At 42.7% G+C, this 18,058-nt stretch overlaps 1 protein-coding gene across 1 annotated transcript in view; it reads right to left on the bottom strand.

The window, feature by feature from the left end:
* LOC126184390 (bromodomain adjacent to zinc finger domain protein 2B-like) overlaps positions 1-17,691 on the bottom strand; it is a 318,222-nt gene extending 300,531 nt beyond the window's left edge. The window contains exons 1-7 of the mRNA XM_049926773.1: positions 17,536-17,691; positions 15,029-15,355; positions 13,818-14,090; positions 10,632-10,843; positions 10,359-10,453; positions 5,725-5,877; positions 1,329-1,503 (exon numbers count right to left, since the gene is read on the bottom strand). Of these exons, the coding sequence (XP_049782730.1) occupies positions 1,329-1,503; positions 5,725-5,877; positions 10,359-10,453; positions 10,632-10,843; positions 13,818-14,090; positions 15,029-15,355; positions 17,536-17,691 (1,391 nt within the window). The remainder of the gene's footprint in view (positions 1-1,328; positions 1,504-5,724; positions 5,878-10,358; positions 10,454-10,631; positions 10,844-13,817; positions 14,091-15,028; positions 15,356-17,535) is intronic.
* Between the last annotated feature and the right edge of the window lie 367 nt (positions 17,692-18,058).

The following is an 18,058-nucleotide window of genomic DNA, read 5'->3' as shown; positions in this document are numbered from 1 at the left end:
TATTTGGGGATAGCATTGTAAAGTGATATGAAATGGAACAAGCTAGTGCGAACTGTGGCATGAAAGATGAATGGTGAACTTCAATTTGTAGGGAGAATTTTAGCAAAGTGTTGTTCATGTGTAAAGAAGACCACATATAGGACACTGGTGTGACCTACTCTTGAATACTGCTAGAGTGTCTGGGAACCATAACAGGCCGGATTGAAGGAGGACATAAAGCAATTCAGAGGCTGGTTGCTAGATTTATTACCGGTAGTTTGAACAACGTGTAAGTGTTACAAGAATGCTTCAGGAACTCAAATGGGAATCCCCGGAGGGAAGACAACATTCTTTTTGAGGAACACTATTGAGAAAATTCAGAGAACTGACATTTGAAACTGGCTGTCAAATGATTTTACTGCCATCGATGTACATTCACATAAGCACCATACAGATAAGATATGAGAAATTTGGGCTCATACAGAGCCATATAAAAAGTTGCTTTTCCCTCGCTCTATTTGCGAGTGGAACAAGAAAGGAAATGACTGGTAGTGATACAGAATACTCTCCACCACACACCGTACAGTGGCTTGTGGACTGTCCATATAGATGTAATATCATCAGAGTTTGAATATTGGCCCCATTTGGATAAGGATATGGAAATTAAGCAGCTGTGATCTATTCCATTTTCTTGAAGAAACTATCCCAGAACTAACCACAAGTGTTTCAGAGAGAGAGAATTTATCATGAGGGCCGGAGAGTATTTGGAGCCTGCTCCTACCTAATATAAGTCCCATGACATATAGACTGCACCAGTGCATTAGGCAGAAAGAGAACATTCTGTAGAAAAAATGTAAAGTTTGCCTATTTCACTGCATAAGTGCAAGGCTTCTGAAGAAAGGCCACTGCTGATCTTAAACACAAAATAACAATTAAAGTTGATGGAGTAAAAGAGCACTGCAGTGCACTGAGACCACTGATGAACAAAAGTAGTTATCAAATGTATGAAAAGTCTTGAAAGACGTCTGTGAGACATCATCATACAAAAACACTCACATTTAAATGAAACAAGAAACTAATTTCTTGGATCAGATGATGTGGAATATGATGTCCATAAATGTCATCAATGAAAAAGACAAAACAGTGTGGGATTTAATCATATACCGCTGTTAAAGATTAGTGCCACATCAATATATTGTCCTTGTCTCTTCATAACAAAAGCAAACACTCATACACCTGACACTAAACTTTAAGAGTCTTGATTTAACTCACCCTTGATCAGTCATGTTTAACAATAACAATCACAACTCAGCATTAAGCATGTAAATGTTTTTAAATTCTTTACACACCTTACTACACCGGGACTGATAGTGGCAGAAACAACTGGTGTTGTCGATGACCGATCCTTGTCACGTTCACGACTGCTACCGGTGTGTCCCGCTGTACCCGATGCTGAGACGGATGATGATGATGAAGATGATGAAGTTTTTGAGCTGGATGACTTGCCTGATTTTCCAGTTGGAGCTATAAAAAAAGACATTTATCATAGGACATCAAATTAATTTCATCTCCAATGAGTATGAAAATTATCCCAAATGTAGTTTCTACATTACACATAAAATAATTACAGTAAAACCATAGTAAGGTACTCCCAACTAAAATTCTTCCCCATGTGAAATGCTCTTAGGCATCAGTCTCTCAAACTTCCAAAAAGGCCTACATAAAATACTCCTGGTTAAAGTCCTCCTTTCCTGCAGAAGATATACTACCTTTCTTTGGTGGCACATTCTCATGAAGCTCCAGGAGGCTCATAAACACTCGTCAGCAGGTGACAGGCGATTTATCCAGTAGCACAAGGGAAAAGGTTGGCTGTTAATGACTGGACTTGGAAAATCATAAATTGTACATAGAGTTTTACGTAATGGCTGTGCAAAATAAGAAGACAGCATTTTCAATGAGCAATAAATTGAAGAAAAGGAGATGTCACAAAACATATTTATGAAGTCTCTTGAGTTGTTATCTTCGATGTTGCAAGGAACTGTCAGCAAGTACAAGGACACTGAATTTTATTTTTGTAAAGGCATAATAAAGAACGAGAAAGTGAAAGCTGCAAGATATGCCGAGCTGGAAAACGTTTTAATTCACTGAATACAGCAACTCAGAGCTGTACAAATTCCTCTACGAGGAACATTAATTCAAGGCAAGGCTCCAGAAATAGCAATCAAAATAAAAACAGGACATTTTATTGTATCTATTGATTTGCCCAATAATTTTAAGAGATATGCTGGAAACTTTTACCAAAAAATCAAAGTTAAGACTGAATCTACAAACACAGAAGATATTATTGGCTGTTAAAATTGTGATTCAGCAGGTTTGATGATACTGTATGAAAAATGTGAGATGTTTAATGCAGACAAATTTGGGCTGGTATTCAAACTTGTGCCTAACAAGTCCGCCACTGTACAAAATGAAACTTGCCACAGTGGGAAGTTCAGCAGAGTGACAGTACTCACTTCCACCAATGCTGATGGGACAGAACAACTGAAGTTGCTCATCAAATTGCTGTTGCTTCAACAATGTATATAGACTGCTATGCAGGTACATAAAACAGTGATGAAATTGGATGACAGAAGTAGCACTTTCATCACATGGCTAAGTGCATTAATATGGCGCACCTTGTACACAACTGTGATGTTCCCTGCAAAACAATGAACTTGCTTTTCTTTTTCCCAGTATGATTAGGAAACTTCTGCTATTACAAACATGACAAATTATTTTTATTGGAAGCATTGTGCTCAGCTGCATGTACAACACATTAATGTGCCAGAATCTGCAAAGCCACTGAACTTCCTGCGCTGACTTTTATTGCAGCTGGATGAGATGATCACAAAAAATTGATTACAGAAGGCGGGAATTCTTAGAAATATTTATCATTCTCTTGGAACTTTTTTCGGAAATGCTTTTGTACTAGAGACAACTGACTGTATAAATATATTATAGCAGACATGTGGAGGGTAAATGTTAATGTTAACCATGCTGACAATGATGAGAGGCAGCCAATCCATGAAGAACTCAGAGATGACAATTTTCAAGACTTTGTTCCAGTTCACAATAATTTCACATATCAGATATTGGATATTGATGAGATTACTGAAGTCAATGCAGAACATAAAAGTGTTGAAGATAAAGGAGAGATGAAATTTAAATCAATGCCTGCCCATTTGAAACATCAAGTCCTGGATTAGTCTAATTTGCAGATATGTCTTCATGGAAAATGTTGAATCACCTGATGACATTAATTGTAGGCACAGGGAACATTCTGTTCTTAAACACTCCGTACAGACCGAAGCAACTGGAACTTATTCATCTTTTTTACAAGTATTTCTGTGCTCTCAAAAACCAGTACTATTTTATTGCATGAATTAATTAAATTTTGATTATAATACTCCATTTGACAAAGTGGAAGAGGCTCATTACCAGTACCTGGGAATCTGGACCTGTTAAATGATGATGATGATAATACTCCATTTATTTCTTTTTATACTACCTGTAATCCATTTACGTACACGCATATAAATGCTACTTCATTACGACATTTTTCTCTTTAATGTTCAATTTACTCTTGAAGAACACCTTAATGAGACTTTATTGCAATAATTAACAAGACATGAAGTGACAGACTGGTAAACAACAGTTTCATTGCAACAAAATTGACGGAAATGTCATAACATGCCTGCCACAAAGAAATGGTGATGTTGCATAAGTATGAAACAAGAAGTATATAGTTTATGGAATTCAAAATGCTAGTGATTATGAAAGTTGTTTTTTTTCCCAAACAGCCATTACTTTATTTACTGTTTTTGCTGTTTTCAAGCAGAAACTATTAATAACTTTTGTAGTAATTTATAAACACTTGTGTGGCAAATTAAAGAAATACAAAACAAAAAGCATTCAATGTTGACAAATGTCGACATCATTCACTTTGCTTTAATCACATGAAATAAATAGTTCTTAATGGTGGGTGTTATAATATCCGTAATTATTAACACTTTGGAGACTGGCCACTTAGACGAACATCAGGCCCAGGAAACCAGCCATTTATGCCATTATCTAAAGTGTTACTGGACATATGAACTGATGTATCTTCAAGAGTAATACATACTAAAATGAGGGGCAAGCTTCAAGATTTATTTTTCATATTTACTTCAGTTGTTCAATATGATTACAAATTTAGAATAATGATAACAGATAGTATAATTATCTTCTCAAGAAAATAGTGTGAGGTGAGTTACTGAGCAGTTCCTTCCCCTTGTGGTTCCAAAGTTTTTTGCTCAGTCAACACACATGGCATATTGTAGCAGAATTATGGCAAAAGACTGTGTCACATCCACCATAACTTGTGCAGATCTGTGATGGTTTACAAAATATTACTTGTGAACAGAGTATGTGCAGAAGCAAAAAATCAAATTCAACATCCTGAATGACGGTTCAATCTGAATAAAGTTTTGTTCACATATTATACATGTCATAAACTGTATATAATAAAAATTGCAGGGCCACATATTTATGAACAGATCACCTTGGGTAACAGTTACAGTTTTTGTATAGCTTCATCTAGCTACAATGTAATCATGCAATTAAGCTTGGAGAAACTCACTTCCAGGACAAGTGCAGTTGCAATAGAGATGACAGCTACAGGCTTCAGACTTAAAGGTTGTCCACTATCCATGTACCCAGCCACGACAACAGACAAGAAACATAAACAACTATCTGGAAGCCACCTCAGCAGCGTGACAATAACAATATTTTTACAACATTCTCCTCGTTTCACTACCTGCTATTAGCATTTATACAATGACAGCAAGCCACCAATAGTAGCCTGAAGACTTTTACCCGCAACTCTACTACTCCAAAAAAGTGAAGAGAAAACAGGATTTTGTAAGTGAACAAAGCACTGATTTTCAAAAGTGTTCAGTCACCCAGGGACACCACAAGACCCACGACGAAAATCCCACAGGGAGCTTACAGTGTTGAGTTCTGGATAAATTTGAAAAGGAGTACGAATGGCCTAACAACTAAGAATGACAGTGGCCACAAAAGCCAACTCAAAGTTAATGGATCAGAATATAGATTCTTCTTGCCATTATAAATAGGAATAACAACTGCTTTTAAATGGCAATAACCACTTATTCTACTGGGTTACTTGTCATCCTTTCAGTTTCTTTTATCAGTACCATGTTACATGTAATACTTTATTTTTAATTTAATTGAAGAATGGAAAGAAACACATTGAACAACGTAGTGAAACAAGAGGTATTTGTGAATAGAGAGAGATGCAGAATGTATGGGAACATGATAATTTGCTTCAATGGGAGTGAAAACTGCCTACAACCCAGATTCAGATTTGCTGGTAGCCCTATTTCAACATCTCATGGATTTGAACAATTACACGAACAACGAAATTTAATGGCAGAAATTTCAAAATGTCCTACATGTGACCTTAACTACTGAAAACACCTGCACATATGAGGAAATCAATTTCACACTGTGGCTTAAATACCTTATCAGTACATAATACCCTCTTACACACCAAGAAAGCCGTTGAATGGAGGCCAAAAATAGTTGAAAATCATACATACAAGGATGTTGTTTAAGAAAGTGCTGCAGCTTTTATAGGATTTATCAAATGACTTATTAAATGTTATATTGGATTGCCCAAGCAGCAATTTTAGAATAATACATTACCATGAGGCTGTGTATGTGGGACGGACAGCAAGGGGTAACCAGGAACAAGTGTCTCAGCTCCTGGCAAGCCTCCAAATGACATGCCCCCTGCCGCCTGCAGCCGTACCAGGTAGTCCTGTACCGCAATGTGGGATGCCATTGTCCACCATGCTGCTGAAGAAAGTCCATTATTAATTTGGTAACTTTTTAAATGAAAGAACTAAAAAACATTTACTGGTATTGTAATCATTGGTATTAACTCGATAAATTAACACATGCATAAGCATTCTTAACTTACCTAAGTACATTTCTGACCTTAGCTCTAATTGTTTCTGCTTGCTAGCTAGTTCAGTTTTACATACTGTATTCAATACTAGTAGTCAATTGCAAATTAGTACATCATTGAATACAGCTGAATCATGGACCATCACAGAGCCAAAGAAGAGGAAAACTGAAGAATTTGAAATTTGAAACAGCATAAGGATACTGAAAGTTAAGTAGACAGTGTGATATGAAGAGGAAATAAGTGTATTTACAAATCTGTGGTAAACGCTAACAAGAAGTACACATTTGGATTAGGGCATTTGTTAAGGCATACTTGGTAACTGAAAGAAGAAAGAATATGGAAGAGTTTTTAGCAGGCAGGTGAGGACATGTGAACAGATTATTGAGGATGTTACACTTAGTAGGAATGCGGGGATGAAAACATTAATACAAGGTAAAATGTACCATAGGAGAGCTACAAACAAATCAAATGATTGTTGAAAACGATACTGTTTGTAGTCACCTGAAAGTGCCTACACACTGCAGTGATACACAACAGTGAATCAGACTCAAGAAGAGTCAAAAAAATTCTGGATGTCCTGTCAGCAGTAAAAAGAACTGTCATCCATTACTCTTCATATTCTCAAATAAAAATTTGCTAAAAGTATTTCTCAGAGCGTATAACTCTGCTCTACAGGCTGAGGTAGCTGTCTCTCCCTTCTCATAAAAAAACCATTTCATGGACTCAATTGATTGGTATGCTGTTTACCTAGACAGGTAGTGTGTTGCTATAGAATAAATAAATAAATAAATAGATCATTGACACCTTTGGTATCATCGACAGACATCAGACATTCCACGAAATATAGCAAGAAAAATGAAACAGCACAACTGCCTGTGAAGATAAAACTTTTACACAGGAAAATAAGCAAACCCAGTCTTTGGAGTACGCTATGATGGAGAAGTATAGTTCTATTGTATTGTTGGATGGGGCATTCTGTAAACTTCAGTGGGAGCACAGAAGATTTTGCGATGAACAGAGGACTGACAATCTCATATCTGAAGCAGATTTGCAACGAATAATGTATTGGGGCACATGCTGATTACAGAATATTCTTCGAGCTTTCTAACCGAATAGCCGAATATAACACAAAAGTATTCGGCCGGCGCGCGGAGGGAAAAATTTTATCGTCGCGTTTGTTTCTCGCACGTTTCTTCACGTCGCACATATTTACCAACCGTAGGGGCATATCCCTATGCATAGGGGCTTTTGGCTGTTTTCCCCAAAACGTAGGGACGGATTTCTGATCCCTCTATAAAGCGTAGGGATTTTTTTGTCCAGGAAAGAAAAATTACAAAATAAGAAACTAAAAAAGAAAAATTTGCAAAACTGTGTAAATTTTAAACATTGTTTACGTCTGTTACCATTGCGTACGAAAAGTTGGCCTATAAAGGTATATCTCAGGTACGAAATGAAGTGCAGAAGAAAAGTTTTTTAGTCACTGTCTGGAGAGGGTACGGGACGTGGGAAATACTTATGTATTTGCTGCTTAACGCTCCTCGTGCCGATGAGTTGCTCTCTCCTAAGGTACACGTTTCGCACGGAAGTACCATAGATTCGGGAATGCCGACATGCGACGGCCGAAACCAGGGGCCCATCAGGTAACTTTTTGAGCTTCTACTGTAGTCTTTGCACCATTCTTACCTCCACAGTTACATTCTCAACTAACGCGGCGGCGACTGTATTTCCATCTGTGTTGTGTATTCACACATTGAAAACAAAGGATAAACAGATCGAGTAGATTAGTTCGGTTCCTTTAGCCTTAACATAAAAACAGCTCATACCAGGACATAGAACGAAATAAAAAAAATGCAGTTGCAACTGATATAGACCATTGTTTATGAATTAAGAACGAATCACGTCATGAAAATTCAACAAAGAATGGATAAATTTCCGTGTATAGAAAATCTTGCAGCAAAATGTTTGTCGGCACAAGGAAGTAGTGTTTATTCAGAGCGTCCTTTCTCTGAAGCTGGGAATGTCTGCGACAAGAAAAGGAGTCAACTACTGCCTAAAAATGCAAAATAATTAGTTGCTCTGCACCAACATTTTCCACTTCTAAATTTTAATTCAAGTGCATAGACATTTATTATTTTAAAAAATGCGCCCGCAGAATACATAAATTTATTTAATTTGATACCTAATTTTTTGTAAAACGAAAATTGATTGTGTACCTACAACTACTTTACTGATTAAAAGAAAAACACATTATTATTATTATTATTATTATTATTATTATTATTATTACATGAACCAATATTTTCATTTTACCAATTATCTGATTACAACAAAACATCTTATTCAAGTATTCTGTCAAATAGTACCTAGGTATTAGGGGCATTTGGCTGAATAGGATAAAAGTAGCTGAATACCGACCAATGACTGAATATTTGTAACATATCTAATGTGGAGGCTATCTTTGCTATGTGAAGTAACTGTCTCTTTCTATGCAGTGTGTAACAGTAGAAACCAACAAAAATCTGTTAGATGCAGGCGGAAGTAACATCTCTCAGCTCAGTCTTTTAAGAAGTACATTGAAAGTCACTTTCCCAAAATGAATGTACGCAGGAGAAGCTGCACCACATATGCATCTATAAATTGCAAAAGGCAAAAGCAGTTTATGATATTGATACAATAATACATGAAATTCATGCATGGTTAAATTCTGAACTTAAGTCAGAACCTCAGGAAGTCTTCAAAGTGTCTCAAACCACACACACCTAGTCAAGTCCATCAAAAGCAAAAATTCACATGAAAACAGGCGATCTCTACTAATCAACATAGAGGGTACTACCAGAGACAAATCTTGTACCTTCCAGAAAAATCAGAGAATGATTTCAGACACATTTGATAACCTGTGACATAATGGTCAACATTTGGAATGTTGGTGAGGAAAAATGGATTCTGGTATTACTTTGTTGGTAATAGATCATGCTGTAAAACAACACCTGATTGTTTAACGAAAGCCCAATTTACAGTCAACAACCAGCATATGGAAGCAAAATATGCTGATCACAGGTTGCTGCATTTCTATCTCTAGACCGAACACAGAAATTCAAAATCACATTTGAAATGAAAGGAAAGCAATCAGGTTTTTTTAATCATCGTAAGTGAGAAAACTCACTTAGATGGCAATGAAGTGTTTTCTGTCATTTGCTCTTAAAGTTCTTGTAGTAAGAGGGGACGGAAGTGAAGTTGTTCAGACTGAAACTATAAAATGGAAAATGACTTTATGGTTCCTAACAGATCAAGATACACAACTACCAAGTTCAGTATGTAAATTCAAGTCCAGATTCATAAAACTGGGAAGGGATTTACTAACACAAATGTACATTCTATTAATAAAAATTTGCATACACTATTTGAGAAAAGAACTGTGGACAGTGCTATTTAAAAGAACACGTGTTTAGTGACCCTAGCCGAAACAAGACATTGCTTGAGACCATAACAGGAGACACTGGGGAACTCACAGACTTACAGTTTCGTCAGGTAACTGCATGTGCAAGTCAGTGCAGAAATTTAAAGCATTCTAACACTAGATTTCAGATGTGTTACGACCCGTTGCTCTACCCTTCATTCGATCCCTGCGAAACCCTACATTTCAGCAGGATAATGCACGACCGCATGTTGCAGGTCCTGTATGGGCATTTCTGGATACAGAAAATGTTCGACTGCTGTCCTGGCCAGCGCATTCTCCAGATCTCTCACAAATTGGAAACGTCTGGTCAATGGTGGCCGAGCAACTGGCTCGTCACAATACGCCAATCACTACTCTTGATGAACTGTGGTACCGTGTTGAAGCTGCATGGGCAGCTGTACCTGTACACGCCATCCAAGCCCTGTTTGACTCAATGCCCAGGCGTATCAAGGCCGTTATTACGGCCAGAGGTGGTTGTTCTGGGTACTGATTTCTCAGGGTCTATGCACCCAAATTGCGTGAAAATGTAATCACATGTCAGTTCTAGTATAATATATTTGTCCAATGAATACCCTATTGTCATCTGTATTTCTTCTTGGTGTAGCAATTTTAATGGTCAGTAGTGTAGTACACTTCATGTCATTTTGGCATTTGTTGCATGCCCTTCTTGGTGTAGCAATTTTAATGGTCAGTAGTGTAGTACACTTCATGTCATTTTGGCATTTGTTGCATGCCATCTTCATTGCGTTGCTACTTTAATGGCCAGTAGTATATTTTATTATCATTATTATTATTATTATGGTATGCATCTGGGGCACGTTAAAAAGTGTTGCTAGTGGTAATTAGAGGGGAAGGGGGTGCAGAAACTGTAATAAATTGCGATTACTATGCTTAGGTGTACAAAATACTTACTAGCTGCAGGGTTGATACCGAGCGAGGCGGCTTGCGACGCGGCGACGCTGAGCGTTCCCAGCCCGCCGTAAGGCGGCGGAGGGGGCGGTGGCGGCGGTCCCGGCGCGGGCGCGGGTGCGGGCGCGGGAGGCGGCGCGGAACCGGGGGCGGTGCCGGGCGGCCCGGGGGCGGCGCCCGCCGAGGAGGCGGACACCTGCGGAGGTGGCGGAGGCGGGCCGGCAGGCGCGCCCGCAGCGGGCCCGGGGTGGTAGCGGCCCGGCACGCCGCCCACACCGCCCACGCCGCCAACGCCGCCCACGCCGCCGACGCCGCCGACGCCGCCCAGCACGGTGAACGGCAGGTGCGGCGCCAGGTGAGGCGCCAGGCCGGGCGGCAGCGCGCCGAACAGCGAGTGGCCGCCGCTGGCTGCCGCCGCCGCCGCTGCAGCCGCTGCGACACAGAGGGTGCGTGCGACTACCACAAGCGACGAGCAGAACCGGAGAAAACTGGGCACTTACGATCTACATCTACATTTATACTCCGCAAGCCACCCAACGGTGTGTGGCGAAGGGCACTTTACGTGCCACTGTCATTACCTCCCTTTCCTGTCCAGTCGCGTATGGTTCGCGGGAAGATCGGCTGCCGGAAAGCCTCCGTGAGCGCTCGAATCTCTCTAATTTTACATTCGTGATCTCCTCGGGAATTATAAGTAGGGGGAAGCAATATATTCGAGACCTCATCCAGAAACGCACCCTCTCTAAACCTGGACAGCAAGCTACACCGCGATGCAGAGCGCCTCTCTTGGGGAGTCTGCCACTTGAGTTTGCTGAACATGTCCGTAACGCTATCTCGCTTACGAAATAACCCTGTGACGAAAAACGCCGCCCACACTGATGAGCAATACTCAAGTATAGGTCGGACGAGTGTTTTGTAAGCCACCTCCTTTGTTGATGGACTACATTTTCTAAGGACTCTCCCAATGAATCTCAACCTGCCACCGGCCTTACCAACAATTAATTTTATATGATCATTCCACTTCAAATCGTTCCGTACGCATACTCCCAGATATTTTACAGAAGTAACTGCTACCAGTGTCTGTTCCGCTATCATACAATCATACAATAAAGGATCCTTCTCTCTATGTTTTCGCAATACATTAAATTTGTCTATGTTAAGGGTCAGTTGCACTCCCTGCAGATCTCCCTGCATTTCGCTGCAATTTTCTAATGCTGCAACTTTTCTGTGTACTACAGCATCATCTACATCTACATCCATACTCCGCAAGCCACCTGACGGTGTGTGGCGGAGGGTACCCTGAGTACCTCTATCGGTTCTCCCTTTTATTCCAGTCTCGTATTGTTCGTAGAAAGATGGATTGTCGGTATGCTTCTGTGTGGGCTCTAATCTCTCTGATTTTATCCTCATGGTCTCTTCGCGAGATACGTAAGAGGGAGCAATATACTGCTTGACTCTTCGGTGAAGGTATGTTCTCGAAACTTTAACAAAAGCCCGTACCGAGCTACTGAGCGTCTCTCCTGCAGAGTCTTCCACTGGAGTTTATGTATCATCTCCGTAACGCTTTCGCGATTACTAAATGATCCTTTAACGAAGCGTGCTGCTCTCCGTTGGATCTTCTCTCTCTCTTCTATCAACCCTATCTGGTACGGATCCCACACTGCTGAGCAGTATTCAAGCAGTGGGCGAACAAGCGTACTGTAACCTACTTCCTTTGTTTTCGGATTGCATTTCCTTAGGATTCTTCCAATGAATCTCAGTCTGGCATCTGCTTTACCAACGATCAACTTTATATGATCATTCCATTTTAAATCACTCCTGATGCCTACTCCCAGATAGTTTATGGGATTAACTGCTTCCAGTTGCTGACCTGCTATTTTGTAGCTAAATGATAAGGGATCTATCTTTCTATGTATTCGCAGCACATTACACTTGTCTACATTGAGATTCAATTGCCATTCCCTGCACCATGCGTCAATTCGCTGCAGATACTCCTGCATTTCAGTACAATTTTCCATTGTTACAACCTCTCGATACACCACAGCATCATCTGCAAAAAGCCTCAGTGAACTTCCGATGTCATCCACAAGGTCATTTATGTATATTGTGAATAGCAACGGTCCTATGACACTCCCCTGCAGCACACCTGAAATCACTCTTACTTCGGAAGACTGCTCTCCATTGAGAATGACATGCTGCGTTCTGTTATCTAGGAACTCTTCAATCCAATCACACAATTGGTCTGATAGTCCATATGCTCTTACTTTGTTCATTAAACGACTGTGGGGAACTGTATCGAACGCTTTGCGGAAGTCAAGAAACACTGCATCTACCTGTGAACCCGTGTCTATGGCCCTCTGAGTCTCGTGGACGAATAGCGCGAGCTGGGTTTCACACGACCGTCTTTTTCGAAATCCATGCTTATTCCTACACAGTAGATTTCTAGTCTCCAGAAAAGTCATTATACTCGAACATAATACGTGTTCCAAAATTCTACAACTGATCGACGTTAGAGATATAGGTCTATAGTTCTGCACATCTGTTCGACGTCCCTTCTTGAAAACGGGGATGATCTGTGCCCTTTTCCAATCCTTTGGAACACTACGCTCTTCTAGGGACCTATGGTACACCGCTACAAGAAGGAGGGCAAGTTCCTTCGCGTACTCTGTGTAAAATCGAACTGGTATCCCATCAGGTCCAGCGGCCTTTCCTCTTTTGAGCGATTTTAATTGTTTCTCTATCCCTCTGTCGTCTATTTCGATATCTACCATATTGTCATCTGTATGACAATCTGGAGAAGGAACTACAGTGCAGTCTTCCTCTGTGAAACAGCTTTGGAAAAAGACATTTAGTATTTCGGCCTTTAGTCTGTCAACCTCTGTTTCAGTACCATTTTGGTCACAGAGTGTCTGGACATTTTGTTTTGATCCACCTATCGCTTTGACATAAGACCAAAATTTCTTAGGATTTTCTGCCAAGTCAGTACATCCGCGAAAAGCCCCATGGAACTTCCGACATTATCTACTAGGTCACTTACATATATTGTGAAAAGCAATGGTCCCATAACACTCACCTGTGGCACGCCAGAGGTTACTTTAACGTCTGTAGACGTCTCTTCACTGAGAACAATGGCTGTGTTCTGTTTGCTAAAAACTCTACAATACAGCCACACAGCTGGTCTGATATTTCGTAGGCTCGTACTTTATCAGGCGACAGTGCGGAACTGTATCGAACGCCTTCCGGAAGTCAAGGAAAATGGCATCTACCTGGGAGCCTATATCTAATATTTTCTGGGTCTCATGAACAAATAAAGCTAGTTGGGTCTCACACGATCGCTGTTTCCGGAATCCATGTTGATTCCTACAGAGAAGCACTGCACTGGAAGAAGCACTGGACTGAACTACATGACAGCTAATGTGGACGTTATGCCGTGTCGTGGATCTTAGGAAACACAGCAAAACTAACGTCATAAAGAGTAAGTGAAAAATTGTTCATCGCTCTTTTTGAAAGATGGTAACTGCTGACTGCGCATAGGCCAGATACACCCAGGCCTCGGCCTCCGCGAGCAAAGGAGGCGCCAAGTGTACTCGATTGGCGTTTGCGTTTTCGGTACACTTGACATCTACCCCACCGCCCCACGTATACAAATTGCAGCCAGCAACACATGTGTAACGACTGGTCCACTATTGAGCTTACATGGCTGGCGACTACTGTACAATATACCCACAATATACACTCCTGGAAATTGAAATAAGAACACCGTGAATTCATTGTCCCAGGAAGGGGAAACTTTATTGACACATTCCTGGGGTCAGATACATCACATGATCACACCGACAGAACCACAGGCACATAGACACAGGCAACAGAGCATGCACAATGTCGGCACTAGTACAGTGTATATCCACCTTTCGCAGCAATGCAGGCTGCTATTCTCCCATGGAGACGATCGTAGAGATGCTGGATGTAGTCCTGTGGAACGGCTTGCCATGCCATTTCCACCTGGCGCCTCAGTTGGACCAGCGTTCGTGCTGGACGTGCAGACTGCGTGAGACGACGCTTCATCCAGTCCCAAACATGCTCAATGGGGGACAGATCCGGAGATCTTGCTGGCCAGGGTAGTTGACTTACACCTTCTAGAGCACGTTGGGTGGCACGGGATACATGCGGACGTGCATTGTCCTGTTGGAACAGCAAGTTCCCTTGCCGGTCTAAGAATGGTAGAACGATGGGTTCGATGACGGTTTGGATGTACAGTGCACTATTCAGTGTCCCCTCGACGATCACCAGTGGTGTACGGCCAGTGTAGGAGATCGCTCCCCTCACCATGATACCTGGTGTTGGCCCTGTGTGCCTCGGTCGTATGCAGTCCTGATTGTGGCGCTCACCTGCACGGCGCCAAACACGCATACGACCATCATTGGCACCAAGGCAGAAGCGACTCTCATCGCTGAAGACGACACGTCTCCATTCGTCCCTCCATTCACGCCTGTCGCACTGCGTAGGATCCTACGGTCTTGGCGTGCATCCGTGCGTCGCTGCGGTCCGGTCCCAGGTCGACGGGCACGTGCACCTTCCGCCGACCACTGGCGACAACATCGATGTACTGTGGAGACCTCACGCCCCACGTGTTGAGCAATTCGGCGGTACGTCCACCCGGCCTCCCGCATGCCCACTATACGCCCTCGCTCAAAGTCCGTCAACTGCACATACGGTTCACGTCCACGCTGTCGCGGCATGCTACCAGTGTTAAAGACTGCGATGGAGCTCCGTATGCCACGGCAAACTGGCTGACACTGACGGCGGTGCACAAATGCTGCGCAGCTAGCGCCATTCAACGGCCAACACCGCGGTTCCTGGTGTGTCCGCTGTGCCGTGCGTGTGATCATTGCTTGTACAGCCCTCTCGCAGTGTCCGGAGCAAGTATGGTGGGTCTGACACACCGGTGTCAATGTGTTCTTTTTTCCATTTCCAGGAGTGTAACTGCGCACCAGCGGGGTATGCTGGGAGCGTAAGCATGCAGTCACTGGCTAGCATATGGGCTGCTGCTTAGGTAAGAGAGGTATGAGAGGAAAACGCCCCTCCCTCCTGGTCGCACGGCCTGCAGCACACTGGAAACAGCACTGTATTCACAGTGCCTACTGTAATCCTATATTATCTAATCAGAGCTATCCGAACACCTATTAGCAGTAGTTTTGTCTCTCTGTTTTCTTGTTATATACATATACAATGCTAAACGTACTGCCAGATTAAAACTGTGTGCCGGACCGAGACTCGAACTCGGGACCCTTGCCTTTCGCGGGCAAGTGCTCTGCCAGGAAGCTTCATGTCGGCGCACACTCCGCTGCAGAGTGAAAATCTCATACTGAAGGTTGTGGCTAAGCCATGTCTCCGCAATATCCTTTCTTTCCAGGAGTGCTAGTTCTGCAAGGTTCGCAGGAGAGCTTCTGTGAAGTTTGGAAAGTAGGAGACGAGGTACTGGCGAAAATAAGGCTGTGAGGATGGGGCGTGAGTCGTGTTCGGCCAGGGGGCTGCGTGCTCTCTGTAATAAGAAAACTGAGTCAAGGAACCAACGATCAATGTGAACGAATGTCTTGCGACGTCCGCCCAGACCAGACGCAACGAGCTATATTGAACAAAACATGTTAAAAAAAAAATGATAGGGCACTTGCCTGCGAAAGGCAAAAGTCCCGAGTTCGAGTCTCGGTCCGGCACACAGTTTTAATCTGCCAGGAAGTTTCATATCAGCGCACACTCCGCTGCAGAGTGAAAATCTCATTCTGGATATACTAATGTTATATTTCTGCATTTTTACACTGCATGTGAGGCATACGAATAGATCTATTAGTGGACTTTAATATGCGGTATGCCCACCCTTCGTCTTTATTATGGCTTGAACTTTGTTGGGGTGCTTTCTGTAATGTGCCTGAATGTCTGTGGACGAACGGCAGCTCGTTCGTCTTCAAGACCCGAAACAAAAAATGCTACTGACGTTGGACCCTGATGCCTGGAGCGAAGTCGACATTCTAACCTATCCTAAAGGTGTTCCGCTGGGTTCAGGTCGGGACTTTTGAGCAGACCAATCCATTCTAGCAATGTTATTATCCATAAAGCGTGTGATGCTTTACCACAAAGTCCATTGTCATGCTAATACAATCATCGTGTCCGGACTGTTCCTCTAATGTACGCAATACACATTGCTGTAAAATGCGTTCGTATCTTTCCGCATTTAGCGTTTCCTTATGTGCAATAGGGAGACTATGCCCTAATCATGAACATCCCCCCCTCCCGAGACACACACACACACACACACACACACACACACACACACACACACACACACACACAGTAACACCGTCTCCTCCAAACTGGATTGTTGTCACTACCCATGATGGCAGTAGCGTTCTCCGCATTCACCAAACCCAAACCCTTCGTTCGGGCTACCACAACGTCTATCGAGATTCATTAACCCACATTAATCGTTCGCAGTCTTCCACTGCACAATGGCGCCGCTCTTCCTTTACACCACCTCAAGAGTCGGTTAGTAATGACTACAGATATATGTGGCTTATGAGAAGCTGCTCGACCACTGCAGTCCATTCTTGTGCTAGCCGAACAGCTAGTAGCACTTTGGAACTCTGAGTGATTATTTCCACTGATTTCACGCGATTTCTTATAGCCGTCCGGCCGCTGTGGCAGAGCGGTTCTAGGCGCTGCAGTCTGGATCCGCGCGACCGCTACGGTCGCAGGTTCGAATCCTGCCTCGGGCATGGATGTGTGTGATGTCCTTAGGTTAGTTAGGTTTAAGTAGTTCTAAGTTCTAGGGGACTGATGACCTCAGAAGTTAAGTCCCATAGTGCTCAGAGCCATCTGAACCATTTGAATCTTATAGTCGTCCTCCGCAATGTTCGAATGTCCCTGTCCGTCAGTACCCCAAGTCTGCCTGGTCTTGGTTTAGCTGTGGTTGTTCCTTCGCCTTTCCACTTCGCAGTCACATCACCAACAGTCGGTTTGGCAGCTTTAGAAGGGTTGAAATGTCAGTGAGGCATTTGTTTCTCAGTTGATATCTGACGACTATTTCACGTCATTGAACTACTCTGACTGCTGTTACTGCTTCTCTACTGACTACACAATACTGCCCATCCCGGGCGCGCCTCTCGTGACGCCGTGGTTAATCTCGCACTGCATAGGGTGTACGGATAGGTTTGATCCGGTAGTGCATATTGCTATGGCGTGGTGTACTATTTCCTAATGAAAGTTGGCAACGGGCGGAAAGAATCCGTACTCGCCCCAAGTCGTCAGAGTTCCACCGATTCCTCCGATCCGTAGAAAAGTACATATTGTGCGTGTTGTAGTTGTGTTACGTATGAATTCCTGTACAAATTGATTTGCTTTGGTTGTTAGTAGTCATCAGTGCATAAGTTAGATGCTATTATTTTTTTTTACATAATACAGTCTATCCCACACGATGGGCAACGGCCTTGCCGCAGTGGATACACCGGTTCCCGTGAGATCACCGAAGTTAAGCGCTGTCGGGGATGGTCGGCAGTTGGATGGGTGACCATCCAGGCCGCCATGCGCTGTTGCCATTTTTCGAGGTGCATTCAGCCTCGTGATGCCAACTGAGGAGCTACTCGACCGAATAGTAGCGGCTTCGGTCAAGAATACCATGGTAACGACCGGGAGAGCGGTGTGCTGACCCCACG

The sequence above is a fragment of the Schistocerca cancellata genome, chromosome 4, assembly GCF_023864275.1.
Source record: "Schistocerca cancellata isolate TAMUIC-IGC-003103 chromosome 4, iqSchCanc2.1, whole genome shotgun sequence".
Classification (NCBI taxonomy): Eukaryota; Metazoa; Arthropoda; class Insecta; order Orthoptera; family Acrididae; genus Schistocerca; species Schistocerca cancellata.
This window is presented reverse-complemented; position numbering and strand designations above follow the sequence as displayed.